The sequence below is a fragment of the Octopus bimaculoides genome, chromosome 5, assembly GCF_001194135.2.
Source record: "Octopus bimaculoides isolate UCB-OBI-ISO-001 chromosome 5, ASM119413v2, whole genome shotgun sequence".
In the NCBI taxonomy this organism is placed as follows: Eukaryota; Metazoa; Mollusca; class Cephalopoda; order Octopoda; family Octopodidae; genus Octopus; species Octopus bimaculoides.
This window is the reverse complement of record NC_068985.1, coordinates 20,556,032-20,578,532: the sequence shown is the minus strand read 5'-3', so window position 1 is coordinate 20,578,532 and position 22,501 is coordinate 20,556,032. Positions and strand designations below refer to the sequence as shown.

Below are 22,501 nucleotides of genomic sequence, written 5' to 3'. Positions count from 1 at the left end.
TATATATATATATATATATCTATATATATATATATATGTATGGATGAGTGTGCATGTATGTCAAAAATGCAATGATATTTGATCAATAACTGATGAGGGATTGAGCATGTCTGCATCTATTATGTTTCTCCTGATTGTTCATATCCTCCTTTGTCATCTCCCTGTGCCACACTGTTATGACAGACAGGCTGACAAATAGAAAGATAGATATACATATACACATATATTTCTTTTTTTGTTCCTTCTCAAGCCATGCCTGGCTCATAAGGGCCAGTTTCTTGGTTTCATTGGCATATAGGTTCCCACCTGGACGAGACGCTGGTCTGTCACAGGTGAGCTGCTAGATGCAGGAAAAAAGAGTGAGAGAAAGTTGTGGCGAAAGAGTCAGCAGAAGTTCACCATTACCTTCTGCAGAAGCTGCATGGAGCTTAGGTGTTTCGCTCATAAACACACACATCACCCAGTCTGAGATTTGAACCCACAATCCCTCGACTGTGAGTCCACTGCTCTAACCACTAGGCCATGTGCCTCCACACACACATATTTACATGCACACAAACACACACACATATACTATTTTCCCTTTTTGCCCACTCTACCTTACCTTTTCTTACTACTGACCCTGTCTTATTTGTTCTTCCTTTTTAACCACATTCATCTCCTCCTCCATTGTTGTCATTTGTGCTCTTTTATAACACTGTTATATATATATATATATATATATATATATATATATATATATATATATATATATCTTCCATTTTAGAATGGTTCCATTAACTTTTGAAACCTAATAGCCGGTCTTGGATTTTAGATATGTCTATACATTTATATATTCACTCAGCTATGATGTAGGAGTGGCACCAATTGATAACCAAACAGATTACATACAGAGTAACCATCTTGCACACACACATACATATATGCTGACTCCACTCACAATCACTCAGAATATGCCAATATGCACACGAAAGAATGCAAACACAAGTATTGATCAGAGTTATGTAAAATGTTAGCAAAATTTCTAAGTTTGAACAACATCTATTATTTACATACTAATATACCATTGCAAATGATGTTTATCCCTAATGTATAACTTCATACACTTTTTCATACAAACATACACTGATGTAAGATAAACACATTCACATAGATTGATGTAAATATGCATGCATATACATAGGCATAAACATATTGACTCTCATAATCTGAATATATACACATTCATAAACACACATGTCCACACACATTTTTTTCTTATTAGTGCATACCTGTCTGCAAAACACTGCCAAAATAACATAGACATTACAGCGTTTTGAATATTAGTATTCTACAGAGATATCCATCACAAGCCAGTATTAGAAAATGGAAATGAATTAATTAGTATGAGGAAAATGGACTTTTCTTTCTATCTTTCTTTTTTTTTTTTTTTTTTTTTTTTTTTTTTTCAGATGAAGAAGTGTCTATGAACTCTATTGGCTCTCCAAGACTAGTGAGATTAATGATCAATGCTGCTAAGGTTCAGAATAAGACATCTGCAATCTGATATCTGAAGTAAAATGGGAAATGGTAGGGAATTCTAGAAGGGGCTTGTTCTGGAGAGTAATGTCTAGGAAGGTGCTAAATGCATAATCTGTGAAGTGAATGATGCGAGGATTTATTTTTCATCTTCTAGTCAGGAGGTCAATTCCCATGACCCTTTAAGGACCTCTGAGACTAGCAGGAGGGAGAAAGAGAGAGAGGGACAGAGGAAAGCATACTCAAACCAGAAATCTTGTTTGAAAATTTGCAACAGAGTAGACTCCACTTAAGGTACCTTAGGTGAGTGCAATGTGGTTGTGTTAAATTTGGATGACAGACTAAGTCTACAACTCAGGAATGATAAGAGAAGAAACAGATGTATTTGACAGTTTTGAATTAAGAGGGTCTGAGACAGAGACCATTGTAGCAATGATAGAAAAGACAGAGAGGTAAAATAACAAATCTGTGAGTTAGTGGTTGTTTGTTGATCAATCAGACAATTATCTTTTGAATGATTTGCAGGATATTGGTCTGTGTAGTAGTGAACATGTGAACATCAATTCAATGTAGATCTTACTAGAACTTTGTAAACTCTTAACACAGCAATGATGCTTGATGAGGAAGAACAAGTGAAGCAATATAAAATCACAGCTCCCAAGTTAGGTGGAAATGTAATATAGTCCATTTTGCTACCATGTTTCTTATGAAATATATTCCTTTTGTATAAATTAATTTTGAAAATAATGAAGACTGTAGTAAAATAGCTTTGTCACTTAAGCTAGTGTTTGGAACATAAATTAACATGAAATATTGATAAAAAGGTTTTAATTTAGACCACTTTAAAATAGAAAGTTTATATCATAGAACCAAGGCCAGTCAGAGATGAGTTGGTAACAAAAAGGTTAACTACTGAATATTCGTTTGAAATCATAAAATATTTCCCAACATTTCAACTTCATATTGAAATATCGCAAAATGGCTTACTTGTTTTTAAATTTTAATCTGGCAGTTTTGCAATATATCTATGACAACAATATCTTGGGAAATATCCTCGTTGATTTCTGTATTTGACACCTCATAAACTTTAAAAATTTGTTGACTCCATGATTCTTTTTTTATTTATTATCATAGTTTAGAGGATAGCTTGTTTTGTCAAAATTATGAATTACATGTTAAGATACTGATATACTCCAGGGTTGTTGTGTCGATCAATAGACAAGAACATTGATATAATTTTATCTTACAACGATACTTTTTTAGTACATTCTTTTTTCAATGATTTGTAAGAAAGAAAAGTGCATGAGAGAAACTTGAGTTACTAATAAGAAATTAAATTTTAAATATTTATTTTAGTTTACAATGCACAAACATACTTGAAGTGACAGAAGCAGAAAAGCAACCAAAGACTTCATTATAAAACTTATGAATGTAAAAACACCTCCAGACAAAACATGAACATGATTTAAAAAAGAGAAATGTAAATTTTCCTGAAGCAAATTCAGTCAGATAAATAGAGAAATTACCCTAAAAGCAAATTCTATCACTGATAAATAAAGAAATTGCCTAAGAAAATAGTACAAAAGTTAATGTGGAGGTGTTTTGTATTCTGTGCTTTTAATTATATTAAAGGTGAACTGATTGACTGAAAAATGTTCATACTTTGAGTCTCTCCAATTTAATGTTATTTAACCTCAAATAAAAATATCTTAATTATTATCTTTATAAGATTAGCACCTGGGTAAACGATAATATGTAGGAAATGTAGTTTATTCTTTTATTTGTTTCAGTCATTAGACTGCGACCATGCAAAAACAAAAAAAAAAGAAGAAAAGCCTGGTTTTAAAGACGGTTTAAATATAATAACATTAGTTATTGCCATGATAATAATAGTTAATAAAAAAAAAGCTTAGAAAAAATCGACATTCTAAGAAGATATATGTAAAGGAAAAACCCACAAAAGCTAGAAAGTTGGGTTAATTAACAATAATTTGCATTAAGACTATTTATTTGACTCCTTCAGATGGAATCTATTTTAGTGAGAAGTTCATTGTAACTAATGAATAAAACAAGTATTTACATAATACACTACACAGCAAATAGCAGAATTAGTTCCATATAAGAAATTCAGTGTAAAACAATTTTCAGATGAAAACCTCTACAGTAAGCACTCAATATCATAAAAGTACAACAATTTCAATGTTACTGGATTTTATCAGCTTGATATAACTATGACGTATATATAGAACTTGATATAACTATGATATAACTATGATATAACTATGATATAACTATGATATAACTATGATATAACTATGAATATATTGATATAACTTGATATAACTATGAATATATTGTATATTCTCTGGTCAGAGAATAACCATTATATAGGAATCTGGTGGTTTTTCTTCTAAATTCGACAAGTGAATACAATTTCAATGATGATGAAATACATCATACAGAAAATGGATTAACTCTGCATAAGAATGCATATTAAGTGTTGCTAGAAAAGGATTTGAAGATTAAACTACAGAAAGAACTCAGATTATTAACAGTACTGTGGCTGTGTGATAAGTAGCTTGCTTACCAACCACATGGTTCTCGGTTCAGTCCCACTGCGTGGCACCTTGGGCAAGTGTCTTCTACTATAGCCTCGGGCTGACCAAAGTGGATTTGATAGATGGAAACTGAAAGAAACCCATCGTATATATATATATATATATATATATATCATCATCATCATCATATATATATATATATATATATATATATATATATGTATGCATGTGTGTGTATATGTTTGTGTGTATGTGTGTCCCAACATCGCTTGACAACTGATGCTGGTGTGTTTACGTCCCCGTAACTTAGTAGTTCAGCAAAAGAGACCGATAGAATAAGTACTAGGCTTACAAAGAATAAGTCCTGGGGTCGATTTGCTTGACTAAAGTCGGTGCTCCAGCATGGCCACAGTCAAAATAACTGAAACAAGTAAAAGAGTAAAAGAGTACTGAAACTGATGAAATCCATCAACGTTGAACATGAAATACATTTGCTGGCAGACATATAAGCACGATATTGTGGCTTAAATACCCAAATTATTTTACTGAATAATTTAGTATCATTATTATCAAATGTTTCTTTAGAGAGAGCTGGATAGTGTCACTCTTGTAGGAAGTGATTTGTTTCACTTAAGATTATTTATTGGTTGTAATAAAAGGTAATTAAGATAAATGTCTTTTTTTGTTCTGTTAATTATTTCATGACATCATTTTCTTCACTAACAACTATTGTTGGTCAATATTCTAATTTATTCCCTTTCCTCTTCTCTACTGGAATGTAAAAATTCAAAGGATAGAGAAAGCATTTTGAAATCTTTATGACTACTGCAATAATTTTATATAAAATCAATGCCATTTCTTTAAACTGCTTCAATATTAAAATAAAAGCTGTATGCAAGAAAGGTCATTTTCCTCTCTGTTCTTATTGACCAAATGAACATGCAGAGTTTGAGGCTTAAATCAGACACTGAAGGCTCTTGCACATGTATTATAGTGAGCTGTAAAACTTCAGCTGAGATCACCGATACTGCCTGTAAACAGAAACTTCTTGAGATGCTTTAAATGAAGATGATACTGATGGGAGTGAATCTTGTTCTTAAAGCCAACTGATAGAATCAAAGGATATGTTTCATTCTTATTAGATATTCTCAGTGATGTATATTTTACTCCATTAGTAAGTTTAAAATCAGACTACTTTTGTTCTTTAATTAAGGCAAAAATGCAAATGATATGAAAATAATTTATCAAATAATTAAAGGTGAACTAACACATACGATAGAAACATCATTATTAAGCATAAGGAAAAAATCATTATAATGATTACTATCACTGCTGTCATATGTTGGTGAAAAATCCATTCCCAATATTTAGTATTTCAAATGTTCTTTAAATGAAAGAGCCCTGTGATCTGTGATGCTTATGCTGGCAGAAGATGCTAAATATGATATAATCAATCTTATGATGTAGTGATTCTATCTTGAAAATAAAAGCAGTTGTTTTTTTATGAGTAGCAACAAAAAAGTTGCTACATTATCACACATGGCAAGTACTGTTGGCATATTGTTTAAGTATAATTTTCCCTACAGTGATAAATTATACAATGCTGCTAATGTTTCATTGATGTTGTTTGAAGCATAATTCAAATCAGGCTTTTTCTTTCTTTTGTTTTATTTTTCCAAAGGACATGTCAACTGGAAGATATTCAAAAAGTTTTTACATGATATTTTTAACAATTACAAATGAGGCATTTAGTAACAGACTGTTGTAAGTGCCACAACTTAAAAACCAAGAGAAATGCAGTCAAAGTTTTTTGATTTTCAGAATACGATATCTTGGCAAGGAATAAAATTAGGAAGCTGGTTTTGGTCTTGACTTGACCGTGAAGACCTCTTCTAATCATTCCACCTATGAAAAATTATTTATTTATGTATGCATCTGAAAGATGAAACAATGATTGCATATTTCTCATTTTGTAGAATATACTGGCACAATGAAATGGTGTATCACATTGCATATTTTAGCCATAATACCTAGAAAAAACATACAGAAACCCTCCACAGGTATTGTCTGTATTTTAAGATACCAAGGTAAGTATCTTTAAGATGGTCAGTAAGACAAGATAGTTAGATAATAACTCATTATCGTTATGGTGGTAAAGAGGAATATTATTAAATGAGTCATAACACCTTGAAAAACAATACAGGAGTCACACTAAAGTTATTGATTGAGTGTGCTTATGATGGTGTGTTGCTAAACTCTCTGGTCCGAGTTTGGGTGAGTGATTTTGGGTGGGTTTAGGTTGTGTCAATAGCATCGAGGTACAACTTTTTTCAACTGGATTTTCGGCCTTATTGCAAGCCTCACTGGTTCTTCCTCCCAACTTTTCTGGATTCAAGATGTCAAGACAAAGAAAATGATATACTGACCTCGAAAATGGCTGAGATATTTTTCTGGGTACCTCTATTCAATGTTCTCCACATTGACAAACTACTTCCTACACTAATAATAAGTTGGTGCTAATATTATTAATGTAGCGAGCTAAGAAATTTAATTAATTAAATTAATGCACTTTGTAAGAAGTGGGTGAAATCATTACCTTAATGATTAATTAATTCTGGTCAAGAAAAGCAGGGTGAGATAACCACAAAGTTTAAATTAATTAAAGTTTGAATGTAGTGGATAATAGGTTTAATCTTGAATAACACAGTGACAAGTCCAAACATGTTTTGGTCTTATTAAATTATATCTGCAAAATATAGTGTAACCATTATCGACTGCCAGATCTTAAAATGACTACAAATAGTACAAAATAATGTTTAATGAAGTTCCTGATATAGTATAAGAAGTGACTTGATATGGTCAGCTTTTGTAACACTTTTTGCAGTATGTGCTTGGTATTATTTTAAGAATGAAAACAAAGATAACAATCTAAGCAAAATGAGGAATTTTTTTGTGCCTTCAAAAGGTTATTCATTTCCATATCAAATGTACAGTCTGCAATGTTACTGCTTACTCCCAGAAGTGAATAGCCTACAGGTAACAACTTAAAATTACAAACTGTATCACTGAGTTAATGTTGCAGCTATTGTTCACACTACAGCATTAATGCAATTAGCTTTGCTAAAACAGTTACCATAATGAAATGAATAAAATAAGTTAGTTACATTTGAGAATGTTTAAAAGCAAGACTAGTGAAATGGATTCCACTAATTATTACCAATCATAATAGATATCTGAATAGTGGATTAAGAGATGATAATTAAAATACATCTAGTTGGGATCAATAAATTGCTAACAGAGTCATTATAAATTAGATTCTATGTAAAGAAAAGTGCTCTAAGAAAATGAGTAATAAAAAGTTTCTCATGAATAGTCTCTATTACTACACTTGTTTATAACAAAGGAAATTTCGTTACTCATGGATACCTTGAAGTGATGTATTATAGATTTCTACTTAATTATAAGGTGCACTATACAAATGTATAGCACATTCTAGAAGGTATTTAAATGTAAAGTAACATTTAGTGAGAATAAAGAAAGATTAATCTGAAAGAAAAATATTAATGTATGTTAAAGTGTGAAAGACAGTAAAAAAAATGTTATTGATAGCATTGAGTATTTTGATGAATACAGGTAGGAAGTGCATTCCCAGGGAACAAAATAATGTAATTAGGTTTTGTCAATTGAAGCCACTTCCCTTCACTTAAACTACTAATACATTCGAGAAAGGTATAAATGCCATATAATCTCTTCTTTTGTTTGTTCTTTATGGACTTGGATTTAAGTAAGAAACCAATGCAATTGGTACATTTTAATGTATTAAAATTCAAAGAACTAATCACAAGGTCACCTCTAAATTCCCACAAAACGTCTTATTTACTTATCACCTTGATCTCAGATAATGAATTTTGTTATCATTAAAGCAAATCGCTAATTATGAAGATATATAAAATATATGAATTTGGTTAATTGCTCTATATTAAAATCCCATAAGACAAAATAAAAAAAGATTGTTCATAAGTTTAGAACCAGCTCAAGCACATAAATGTTACAACACACCACCTGATAACAAGTAGAGATTAAACTATCAAAACATGTTGAGTTTTATTAAATCACATACAAACGAAAGATAGCATTTGGAAAACATTTACCTTGACTCTGACAATAATTTACCTCAAAAGTTTTGCTAAGAAAAATAATGTTTACATATTTTAGAAAACACTAGATATCGTTTTAAAGAACAAGATGACAAAACTAATTACCATCTAGCTTCAATGATTGAATCACTGAGATAAACATTGATTGCTTTCTGTGATAACAACTTAAAGTTTAGTGTTTATTAATATAGTTTAAAAACTCCTTAAAACATAAGACTAAGTCAATAAAATGGAAATCTCTAAAGAATTCTCAAATATTGATCTTAACTCTCAAATCAATAGCTGATAAATTAATTCTATTATTTCCTACAGGATTCATTGTATTTCAACAAACAAAAAAATTATTTTTTCAAACAGAAATATTTGTACATGAAATTATAGAATAAATATTTATACAATTTTTTGCCATATAATCTATCTCATCTAACATTGATTTAAAGGAAACTCTATCTCTTCTTGACTGCTAATATAACATTGTGTCTTCTCTGTAATAGAAATTCTTGTTTAGAAAATATGTTTTATATCATTTTCTATCCACTTTACTCTACTAGCATAGGTTTAACAGATTTCCAGAAGCAATGCATTCTTTCTAACACAGAGTTTCTTTAGTCATCTGTTACAACTTGCAAGGACAGAGTACATCTAAAACAGGGATATATTTCAAGGTCATGATTGATGGATATTTTAATATAGGCTCTTTCAAAATTAGAAATTTTAAATATACAGCTGAGATTTGAACCATAAGTTCTTAGACTGTCTCAGTCTAAAATCATGTTCTAATATATTTCCATAAAAGGAAAAAAATTGCTATAAAATATATTGACACCTACATGAATCAATCAACACTGGTTGACTTATTTATGGCTGAAGCAGTAACTTCAGAGGAAGCATGCAAGTTTTCCTGCCACATAGACTCTAGAATCTTCTGGGCTAACAGTTATTTAATGGCAAGCTAATTCAAATTAAAGTGAGCTATTTCATGATTTGTACAGGCTGGTCATTTTTTTCCTGTGGTAATCTCTCATCTTTCTTGCCTATTCACAGAACTTAACTGGTTGTGTCAACCAATGACTATTTACGCAGTTATTTATATGCTCTGTACCACTTTCACAATATTAATTTATTGAAGGTACCTCTATAAACTTAGCAAGACAAAGATAAAACATTTGAAAACTCAGACAAATCTTAGTGTGGTTATTTTCAAAACACACAACCTACTTGACACTGAGAAGAGCTAAAAAAAAAACACATGATAGACCACAAACTACACCAAAATATCAATGTTATTTAAAAAAAACAAAATTAAATCATTTTTCTTCACAGTAAGATCAATTGGATAACAAAATATCTAAGTGAATACTGATAGGACATCAACTGCATCATTTGGTATCATTTTTGTACACAACCAGTAAGGCTGCAGATCCAGGCATACAATTCTGTTCTCTTAAATGATTCAGTGAAACTTGTTTCTATTTCTGAGCATTGATTGATTGAGGCAAGTAGATTATATTTTCTGTTTAAATGCAAAATACATGATATTTTCTGAATTAGTTTAATTCATTAATGCTTTCACCTAGCAGGATTCCACTGAATGCTTCCTCTCAGGCATGTGCTAACCAGCTAGATATGTAACCATCAAATTTCAGTTCCTTGACTGACTGAATATTTTGTTTCTCATGAATAAGTCTTCATGCTGTGAGATAGCTTGACTACTAACTGAAACATAGTGTGTAGGTTTGGTATCAATTCCATTTCACAGTTGATTGATTCATATTACAAAAATGCATCCAACAGTAAAACATTGACTTCTAAATCATTCAGTACATACAGGTGAGAAACTATTCAACATATGCTAACGTAGCTTAGAACGTTTGAACACGTTAATATTATTTGTCTCAAATATGTCATCACCATCGTCGCCATCATCATCATCATCATCATCATCATCATCATCATCATCATCATCATCATCATCATCATCATCATCATCATCATCATTGTCATCGTCATCATCAACAACAATATCTCTTAATGCCTATCTTCAATTCTGGCATAAGTTTGATGGTCTGACAGGATCTGATGAGCTTAAGGACTACATCATCATTGTGCTGTCCTGTTTGCTTTGGCATGTCTCTATGGGTTGATTCCCTCCCAAATGACAACCCCTTTACAGAGAGTACTGGGAGCTTTCATTTGTGGTCACCAACACTACTGAAGTTGCCACGAATCTTGTGAGACGTCACCTGTGACCTCAACCATCCAAGAACTTATGAAAGGTCTTTGTCATTCCTCATAAGCAGGCTAGTTGTATGTATTCTGCGTGCCTTTGCAAGCCAAACTTTTCTATCCACTCCTTCAGCTTATAATAATAATAATAATAATAATAATAATAATAATAATAATAATAATAATAATAAGAAGAAGAAGAAGAAGAAGAAGAAGAAGAAGAAGAAGAAGAAGAAGAAGAAGAAGAAGAAGAAGAAGAAGAAGAAGAAGAAGAAGAAGAAGAAGAAGAAGAAGAAGAAGAAGAATTATTATTATTATTATTATTATTATTATTATTATTATTATTATGTGAAAACTCACAGCTTATTTTGCTGGGTATGATGGAACGTATCAGCTGTCCACAGCCAGCAGACTAAGGTGACACTTGTTTACTGGTCATGCTTCAAGAACCATGTGAAGAATTCTTGCAGTTTCAAGCAATGCTGATTTTTGTAGGTGTTCTACCTTCACACTTGCACCGGTCTTTTTCAGCCATGTTGGTAGTTGGGTGCTGATACCATTTACTGTTGGTATCACGTCTACTCTTTTCATTGACCACAACCTTTATATTTCCCACTTCAAATCGTCATAATTGTTTTATTTTTTCTTCTTTCACATTGATCCTGTTGTCACCCGGGCATTGATTAACATACATGTTCTTTCTTTTTTATTCACCACAACAATGTCTGGTTTCAGATGTTTGGTTGGGTGATTGCACTGGATCATTGCATCCCACAGGATTTTGCAATTCTCAATTTCGGTGACTCCTTCTGTAGTTTTCTCATACCACGTCTTTGCTCTTTGTAGGCTGTGATTTCCACAGAGCTCCCAATGGATCATTCTCACCACATTGTCATGGCATCTTTTGCATTAGCGTACCAATTTCAGGCATTCACTAATGATGTGCCATACCATTTCATCCCTCACTGCATTATTCACTATTGGTAGTGTTGACTATTCTGCACTTCATATAATTGGTCCTTAATGCTTGTTCCTGAGCTGCACATGAGTGCTTCTGTCTCTGTTTTCAGTATTATTATTATCATTTATTCTTTTATCCTTTTACTTGTTTCAGCCATGCTGCAGTATCACCTTGAAGGGTTTTAGCTGAATAAATTGACACCAGGACTTATTTTTAAAGTATTAACCATAATAGCTTGTAAAGGACATCTTAGAGTGCTGAAGTAGTAAAATAAATTGCACAATATTGGATTTAACAAGTGTGGTTTAACTATTACTCAATACATCACTAAATATGTAAGAGTTCTGAGTGGTTTTTATAACACTCTACTTGAAGATGCATGATGAAAGCAAAGGGCTGTTGTGAACAGACAAAAAGCAGGATGATGATGAATGATTTTGGGACTTGTAAAACAACTTGAGTGGAAAAGAAAAACAAAACAAAAAAAAACAAACTAAATGTACATGAGAGATATTGGCTTCTGTATTTTACTAGCACTTAGCAGTTTGAAATATATGGAAATATATAATTGTGTAAAGCTGTTCTACTTGTGCCAGCACAGAAAAATCAGATACGATTACAGTGAAAACGAGGATGAAAAATGATGATGATGATGATGGTGGTGATGGTGATGGTGGTGGTGGTGATGGTGATGGTGGTGGTGGTGGTGGTGGTGGCACTAGCTGCAGCGGTGGTGATGTTAATAATCGTGGTGGAGGCAATAATTACGATGATTACAGTGTGCTGATTCTAACAATGATGATAGCTTAATTATCAATCTCTTCTGATTGATTGGATATTTTGACTCCTAAGACACACGAGCTTCTGAATGCTGTAAGTTATCTCTCTCTCTCTCTCTCTCTCTCTCTCTCTCTCTCTCTCTCTCTCTCTCTCTCTCTCTCTCTCTCTCTCTCTCTCATCTTCATGGTGATATGCACATGCTCACAATATCATATAAAGTTATGTCTTTGAATTAAATCTGAGAGAGGTGTGTCTTCACAGTCACCATATGAATTCAAATGGATGGCAAACAGCTCTGAGTTCACCCATACATCTTTCCAATGAACCATTCAACAAAATGTCAGAGCAATTTTTAAAACTTCAGTTTAATCTAATATTTCTGATTTGAAATCTCTATCAATATTATAAAATTCTGTCTCTTTCTTTCTTGCTTCCTGAACCAGCCCTCCCCTCTCATCCCAGTTTCTCACTTAACAGCACAGGTGAAGGTTCTATTAGTCTATAAGCCACATTTGGGTTAAGCAGTCAATATGATAATTATCCCCTTGTTAATTAAATACACCCCACTACCTTACACCATGGTAACAGCCTGAGTTTCCTGCAAACTAAACACACCTACACTTGGTACCATGGTGACAATGTGAGACCACCACTGTAGGGTCTCTGTCTTACCATAACACAGAGAACCGAAATAGAAAAGGCATTGAGTTGGAGGATGGCAACTGAAATGCACTGGAGGAGCCATTCTGATTCAAGGGGCTCACACTTGCAGACAGCCATCTCTGCCATGATAGCAGTGGACAGGGATATGGTCTGAGGGCTGAGAATACTAGAGGTCTTCATTGCCACAGACTTGACCAATACTTTGACAGTTTGCTTTTCTCACCCTGACGAGCATCAGATCCTGGGCTGGAAGCTGAACACACCAAGTTTCCACTGGAGAAGGTGTCACAACATATGGTATCCCAGATGAGGGGGCCTACCAGCATGGAATAAGAAAATTGTCATACAATCAAGCCTTTTACTGTCTCCTCTGTCTAGCCCCACTAATTCGACCCCCATTTTTCCCCACAAGAAATAGCTGATAAAAGCTCTCAGCCTGGTGACAACAAAAGTGCTTGGTATTACCGAAGAATAACTCTGAATAAGAACTGGTACAGGGAAGAGTGACAACCTTTAGATATCCTTATATAGGACAATCTCTCTAGTGCCAGTGCCATAGCAAAATGTATTTCATATACGCTCTAAAATACACATCCATTTGTACAAAACATGCACCAAAATGGTATGTATAAGTGAAATATGACTTTGCAGGCTGCATTGCAAGCTATCCACCTATACTCTAAATAAGAAGTGATACAGAATAGAAGGCACTCTTTAGTCGTTGTAGATATGATGACCACTCTAGTTCTAGTGGTGTGATAAAATGCATGCAGTGCACATTGTTGACCAATTTTCTCTATTGCTGTGTATGCAAAATGATGTGGACCTTGATGACTCATTCCTGCTTGACCAAATAAACATTAAATTGATGAACAACTAAAACTTTACATGAGTCACTACAGGTGTATCAAAAATATAAAATTTTACAATCTTTTTAGTTCATTTATGAAATATATTCTGATCAGTAAATATTCTCATAAAAAAGTAAATATTCTCATAAAAAAATATTCTCATAAAAAAGTAAACTAATTGTTTACTTCTTCCATTTTACACCAACCTCTTCATAAACTGTGCAGTTGTGTATGGCTAACTATGTTTGTATCTGTTCTCAGTAGGAATTCTTGCATTAATCAAATTGTCTGCATAGTTACTGTAACTATCCAACCAAGACATGATGACTATTAGATTCACATAGTCATTAGTTCAAACCTATTATTGTTTTGGGGGTTATATCTTTAAGGGATATTACTCTCACGGCCATTTTAACGGCAAGGTAATCCTCCACCCCTGGGCCAAACAGTGCACTGGAGTCTATAATATTATTTATTGATAGTGAGCCACAACATACTTAAATTAGCATTGGGCCCCTAGGTCTATGTGACTCCTTGGTAGCTGCTCTGTGAGCCCATGCTGAATTACTCTTCTTGGTTCAGTTTACAATAATTTCGGAAAGTATGTCACACTACTCCATGTTTGTTTTACAGTAAACAGATTTCAGGTCTAAAAACACTTGCTCCAAACAATAAGCAAAAACTGATTTCAAATTTTGGCACAAGACCAGCAATTTCGACCTCAGTGCTCAACTAGTACATATTTTATTGACCCTGAAAGGGTGAAAGGTAAAGTCAACCTTAGCAAAATTTGACCTCAGAACGTAAAGATGGACAAAAAGTCACTAAGCATTTTGTCCAGCATGCCAATGATTCTGCTAGCTCACTGCCTTTCAATATGTAAACATTACTTCATTATCATCATTAAATGTCCATTTTCCAAGCCAATGTAGGTTGGATGGTTTGGAGGATATGGCAAGCCTCAGGGTCATGTTGAGCTCCAGTGTCAGCTTTGGCATGGATTCTATGGTTGGATATCCTTAAAGCCATCATTGACTTGAATTAAAGCTCAACTTCAAACTTTGAATTAAAGTTCAATGCTTCATGCAATAATGTCATATTGAATGCAGGGTATTCCTGCATTGAGTGTGACTTTATTTTATAAAGTTTTTGCTGTGTTTTTACAAAAAAGATGGAATAGTCATGGCTAGAGTTCTTCTGATCATGGCTCTGATTGGTCAATGTCAATTTAAAGTGAAGCAACAACAATGTTCCCACCACTGATGACAACACCTCACAATACAATTTTGGCGAGGTGAGGTGGTACATTTTTTAGTTTTCAGATCTGACGAATAGAGCCACAAATAAAAGCTGGTTCAGTGAAAACGATTTCTCTTCTTCATACTAGGAAATTACCAATATCTTCAGCTTTTGCCACAAGATGAAGTATGCAATATATACAAACGTTAAAACTGAAAGAGAAGATGCATGTATATGACATTATTAAAAGGAGTTTTTTTTAAGTAAACAATCATATCCACTTTCATGACATGGTTGTCAGAAATAGTAATATTGGAAAGATTGGTAGTCATAATGTCAACACCATTTAAAGCAGTCCAGCTATATGCACGAAACACAAAAATACTATGACAGAGATAGGCTGATAGTTTTCTTCAGCTTTGTATAAAATCCAAAAATGGGAAGAAAATACTCTTTACATGGATAAACTAGAAATGATGACGTGGGGGTTTTAATATAAAATCAATAATCTTATGGAAAAAGGAAACTTTTCAGAGAAGCCAGGTGTTGGATTTGTAACTTTAGGTGGCTTTGTGATATAACAAAAACCAAGAATTTCATCACACACACACATTTCTTTGGTTGATAAAGAATATACATAGTAAAATCTAAATCATTTACGTTGAGTTTACCAGATAATATTGATCTTGAGTTGTTGAAAACTACACACTTTCATATACATTCAGAAATTCAGAAATTTCAATTGCAATTATCTATGCATAATTAATGGAAAATATACTACAACTTATTATTGCTCTTTCCTGTTTGAAATACAAACTGATTATAATGAATATGTAATGTCCTATGAAACAATAAATCCATCAAACAGCATTGATATATTTTGTTATGCAGTCACATCAGTTAAATTATAACCATTTGAACAAAGATTTGAATATCAATGGACGGCCAATATCCTGTGAGTGAATGAGGTTGATGGAAATTGTGCAGAAACCCATGTGTGTGTGTGTGTTTGTGTGTATGTACGACTGTGTGCATATGTGTGTATAAAGATGTAGAGAAAACTGAAAAACTGGTGTGTTCTTTAAATGAAACCCTTTGGAATATTTGGTGTACACAAAATTACAGAGACACCCTTGGCACTCTAACCTTCAGAAATAACAGAGAACCAGTGGTGGTTGATGTGCTAGGGACCTGTAACCAATGACACTATTGTTCACCAATTGTAATTTTAAATAAATGAATAATGAAAATCCTATGAGAGGGGATTTGAAACACACAGATGCAGTGGAACCTTAGATTATGAATTTAATTTGTTCCTGAAGGCCATTCATCACCTAAAATGTCTGTAAATCAAAACTATTTTCCTCATAGGAAATTCAAAAGAAGGCAAAGTGAATTTGAGCAAAGCCATGCACTGAATGAAAGCTAGACAGTAACAGACACTTTCCCACTGATATTACCAGCTGTTGTTGCTGGCTTTTATGTTCCTTACTCAAGACACCATACATCACTCAAGATGTTTTATGTTTGAAAAATTGTTCATAAACTGATTTGTTTGTGATGAGAGCCCAGGTTCCACTGTAAAAGTTATGAGATCACAAACTATTCATAGATAGTCACTTACAATCTTTCTTTATCAAATGACTTGAAAGCATATAGAGACCCCTGACAACAGTTTTTAGACAAAGAAACAATAAACCAACAGGAAATGAATTAGCATTCTTCCAACATTTTCAATAGATTGATTTGTAATATGAGCATAAGGGCCACACATTTCTGGGAAGGTTACAGTTGATTAAAATAAGACCTAGTATTTGTTTGTGACCTAAGAATGGACAGCAGAATGGCCCTCTCTAAGATCTGAATTAAGAATGTAAAGAGCTACATGACATTTCGTTTGATGCTTTAATTCTGTCAATCAATTATATATATAAATATATGAATATACAAGCAGAGTATATTTAACTTTACTTCATCTTGACAATATTTTCATAATGTATTTCACAGTAAAACTTGTTGCACAATAAATCAGTAAGCAGCCTGCAAACGCATCAATTGCATTATTCCTTATATTTTGAGCTAGAATTGTGTATTTATTCTGATGCGTTTTTTTTAAAGGAGAAATTTGATTCTTTTTTCTTCATTTTTCTGTTGTTAAAAAATATAACTATGAATAATAGCAATTAGTATACAGCAGTACTATTATAATTCTGGATATTACAAAGACTACATCTCTATGATTTGATAAGCTGTTACACTTCCATTATACAGTTCTTGTCATGATAAGAAGGTGTATCTAGTATCAGACTGGGTTTATGAAATACCAGCCTTAGTCGAGAAATAGTCTACAACTTTTAATTCAGTTTGATGTTATGAATGCTGTTAGAAATAAGACACTTGTTGATGGCTGGAGCTTAAACCAATTGAAACAGTGAAGATGTAAATATTTTGAAATATTATACCTCCACAGATGAGGTTAATTGTCTGATAAACTGTAATAATTTTATTATCTCGGGCATTTAGACATTTAATCAATATAAGCACTTTCTCTATTTGCAAAATGAGTTTGAACATTATATTTAGAAGATTGTGATGTAAAGTGTTAGTGAACTAAAAATAGTATTTATGTTATGAAATTATTTATAAATTTAACTGTTATGCTTTCAAAATAAATATACTAGTGCTGCAGGAAAAATTAACAGAAAGTTTATATTTAATAACATGACTATATTTAATAAAAATAATTTTTTTAATCTCTCACCTAATAAGATACATCATTTTTTTATGGTTAAAACCATCAGTGGCTAATAAAATGAAGATAGAAACATATCTTTAATGAGATTTTAACGAAATATCCCAATAGATGTGGCATACATAAAATGTTAAAATATTTAACAGATGATTTGATGGCAACCTTGTAAACTATTAAAAATTAATACTTTCAGCTTTGATTGCTCCAACTATGAAAACCTCTACGAAGCTCATCTTAAATTACATTTCACTGTCTAAGAAAAAAGTAAAAGATGTATTGGATAATTTAAGGTTAGATGATCATGGTTGGAACACCTGTGATCAGAGCTGAATTGGGGCAAGCAGTAACAACAATAAATTTTTTCATGTCAATATCAAATATTAAAAATTATAGGTCAATGATTTGACTACTGTAGAACCTAAAAAATCCTAAAGATTAATCTATACCAAACATTTTAAGTAATTTTCTTTTTTACTTTTACCGCAGTCTTTTGACAAAGGCCCACAGTTTGAAATGTTGAACTTCCCTGTATTTCTTCCTTGCAGCATAAAATTCATAACTGTTTACAGTAATCCATCGACTATCACTGGTGTTACGTCCCCCCACCCACGATAGGTGAAAATCCACGAAGTAGCAACAGTATTGTACTGTATATTTTTTATATATTATTTTTTATAATTTGTACATATTTAGTTTATTATAAATGCAAAACAACACCACAGAGAAATCGATGTAAGCTTAAATAATAAACTGCAATAGGTGAACGATGTTATGGTGAGGGATTACTGTACTTCTGTTTGTTGTTGCAGTTTTTGTTGATTTTTTTTAATGCTCCTGAAATCTTATTGGATTGCTGAATTTTAGATAAAAATGAATTATTTCTCTGAGTCCATAGAAATATACAATCAGTTCATAAAAGTAATATACTTCAACTGGTAGACTTTACAGAAAGTTACTTTCTGCTATGCATAATATATCATAGCTTAGGATATTGTTAAATCACAAGTAGTTACTATATTCAGAAAAATATTTTATATATAATTTTCTAAGCATAACAATGAGATATTTTTTATTAGTTATCTAAAATATGCTAGAGTGTCCCTTTTAGAAATCTTTCACTAAAGTATAAAACAACAAAGCATTTTAATATTTATTACAGTTATAATCGTGTTAGTCTTGTTTCTCTATAGCAGAGCAACTTTAATACTTTTAAGATAAGTTTTTGTAAATTTAGTTAATTGTAAGCTGTTATAGCCACATAAAAAGCATCCAGTACACACTGTAAAAGGTTAACATTAGGAAAGGCATTTAGTCATAAAAACCATACCAAAGCAGACATTGGAACTTGATGCAGCCTTCTGGTTTGTCAGTTCCTGTCAGACCATCTCACTCATGCCAGCTTGGAAAACAAACATTTAATGATGATGAGGATGTCATATGTCTACTTACTTAATTGTGCAACTGGGATTTACTTTCACCCAGAAAAACTGAAAATGCAACAATGGCTGTAGCAGGCAAGAGTTAAGTTCTGCATTGCTTCACTGTCATGATTATTCACAAAAAGCAAGAGAAATAAGTTCACCATATCACTTAAAATCAACGCATGCCAGTTGATTATATACATATGATCTAACTGTTATCCAGAATCAATATTTTACAACAAATAAGGTTGCTTTGATAAAATAAACAGGAATTATTATTGAAAACATGCTTTGTTAATAACACATTATGTTAATATGGGAAATCTAGTCATTATAAGCATTGGTACATCCATTTTAAGACTTTTTAGGATTCAAAATCAAAATTTAAATATTCTTGCAAGTTTAAATTCCAAAACCACATCATTGTAAGTGTTAAAAGTCGATGGGTTAGTTATGAAATAGCAGGATTCATAATAGAAGAGATGAAACTAAAAACTAACCTCAGTCTTCTTTGTAATTGCATTTCTTGAGATATAAAATCCAGCCGCTTTGCTGAATTTGACCTGTGAACATATCAACTGAAACTATAGCTACTATTTAAAAAGTATTTGGTCCATGTTTAACGGAGGAGATTATAATCTGAAGTATTTACAATATTACAGATAGGTAGTAGAATGAGAATTAACTATGAACCTGTACTGTCAATGAAACTTTGTGAGAAAGTTTGCAGAAAGTTAAAGCAGAATTGTTTGCATACTGGGCAAAATTTTTAGCAGCATTTCATCCATCTTTACGTTCTGAGTTCAAATTCTGCCAGAGTCTACTTTGCCTTTCATCCTTTTAGGGTCAATAAAATAAGTACCAGTTGATCACTGTAATCAGCTTCAACCCTCCTGCTAAAATTGCAGGCTTTGTGCCAGAATTTGAAACCAATGATATGTAACTGTTACACAGATTTCAAGAGAATCAAAACCAGTTCATCCCATTACAAAAATGACCCTGCATTGTTCTAATGGAGTTAATTGGTTTTGGAAATAAAGCTAAGCTCAGAAATTATTGTTTGGAGTAAATTCATATTTATGGAGATACCCAATAAATTATTTGGCAAGTATAAAATATGACAGAAGCAGGATTGTAATAATAAAGGAAAGATAAATTACTCAGTAATTCAAAACAAAATTGCTTCAATCATTGAAATATGAAATATTTGTCACTCGCTCATTTAAGGTCAGCTTATTTCTCTCATAGCATTACAGTATGTCTGTATTGTGAAATACTTTATGGCAACTTCCTAATTCAGCATGAGATACAATTATGGTTTTGGTTAATTGCCTTCATTTTTAGTTTGGATGATGAGACAAGCTGATGATATTTAGTTCACTGCCTCAATATTGCAATATTCTTCTAAAGCTGATAAAATAAAATTCTACAAGATGTCAGGATTGTTTTAGTTGTCCCTTCTTTTTATAAATATTTCTAAGAAGGAAATAATTATGAGTATAATAAAGCTCGTCAAGCCATTTCTAAAACACAATGTTTATCAACAAATTAGAGCAGACTTCAGAACAACATGTAGAAACTGTTATTTCAAGAACTTGATTACTTTAAAATGTCAAATAGCAAAAGCCAAAAAAGCAACTGAACTGATTTGTCTTTTGTAAGGTTTCAGATTTTATAAAGAAAAAAAACTTAAGAGCTTTTAATTCTTTTATAACTTGCTAAAATGTGCAATGCTATAGTTGAATATTTCAGTTTTAAGAAAGCATAGTTTAAGGCCGTGGTTCCCAAACTTTTTCAGGCTGTTGCCCCCTTAACACCCAGGCCACATTCCTAGCGTCCCCACCCCATCTAACCTTCACAAACACAGACCTCTTTGTGAAGCAAATTCAAAGCAACTGTATTTCACAAATAAAACTTAGCCTAATGAACTCATATTTTGTTGTTTTTACATGAATCGCCACCCCATTATCACCTCAATCTTTGCATGATTCACTACTCCATTATCACGCCACTTTTCTTCAACACCACCTTGGAAATTTCCACCGCCCCAGGGGGGCAAAACTGCTTACTTTGGGAACCATTGGTTTAAGGTAATAAGACTAAAATTCTGAAGACAATGCCCCTTATTATTATTATTTCTTGTTCTAATTCCATATATCAACAAGTTTAGTGATCCAATAATCACTGAAGTAGTGAATATTGATTCACTAAGTAACTATATTCACCTGCAAATGTAACTATATGCATCATAGTATAGTAAATTTATTGGTGTAAGGAATTAGACTTGGTTAGAACCATTAATTTTGAAGTTAGAGAAAACCTTAAACATGCCCACTATCATCCCTTTTATTTTAGTTAAAATTATATTACACTTGGCTAATATCAGCATTTTCCTCTCTGCATATTATTTCTAGTTAGTTTTTTTATGGTCTTTGCATTAAACATGGGAACACTAATCTTGCTAACAGCTTGAAAATTGCCTTGTAATGATGAATAATGTTATTTAATGGTAATTTTTTTCCTATTAATGCAAAATTCTTGGTTTAAAATTTGATTTGTATTAATCTCTATTTTACACATTTCTTGAGATTTCAATGTAGAGGATGAATCAAAATTTATCAAAATCTTGGATTTACTTTAAAAAAAATGAAAAAAAAGAAATCAAGAAAATCAAGAAATCCTTTAAAACTACAAAAATTGCAAAAACAACATAACCCAAGAAATGAATGTTAGTAATAAATTAACTTATTTTAAGTATTCCTCATAGGTACTCACAATTTGTGATTATGGTGATCACTGCTGTGTGTAAACATTGAAATAATCAGTGGTCTTCACAAAATTATTCTTTAAAATATGAATAATCATATACACAAAACAGAAAAGTACAAACAAAGCAGCTTCTACATGTTCACTTGGACTGCTAGAGGTAGCAGTCAAATCTCAACCATCATACCAACTATTTTAATAAAGGCAGGATTCATTGGACAATGTAGTCCTATATTTAAAAAAATAAGGATGGTTGTGCCTGGAATCTCTTATGCTCAATCAATGTTTGCTCAATCAGAGCTCAAATAACAATTGAAAGCTAATTCATTCATTTCGTTTTTATGCTAGTTTTACCACACTTGCATGGGTCAGATAAATATGCAATCTTGACATTGTGTTATTGTCAGAAGCCACTCTAGTTACTAACCTTCACCTGTTTTTCAAGTAAGAGATCTCTTATTCCAAATGGCTCTGAAAGTATGAAGCAGGCTGATGATTTCTTTATAAAAGAACTCATAACAACCACACTGCCTGTATATCACAACTTTCATAGTAGCAAAATTTAAACAAGCACACAGATACATGCATAAATATATATATATATATATA

The 22,501-nt window shown here is 32.3% G+C and overlaps 1 protein-coding gene across 10 annotated transcripts in view; it reads right to left on the bottom strand.

The window, feature by feature from the left end:
* LOC106875793 (uncharacterized) overlaps positions 1-22,501 on the bottom strand; it is a 605,848-nt gene that overhangs the window by 530,381 nt on the left and 52,966 nt on the right. For 8 of the 10 annotated variants that reach the window (XM_052968187.1, XM_052968184.1, XM_052968189.1 and 5 more), the window contains one exon: positions 19,627-19,689. The exons of the other annotated variants lie outside the window; for them this stretch is intronic. In XM_052968187.1, coding sequence (XP_052824147.1) covers positions 19,627-19,689 — 63 coding nt within the window. The remainder of the gene's footprint in view (positions 1-19,626; positions 19,690-22,501) is intronic. 10 annotated transcript variants of the gene reach the window in all.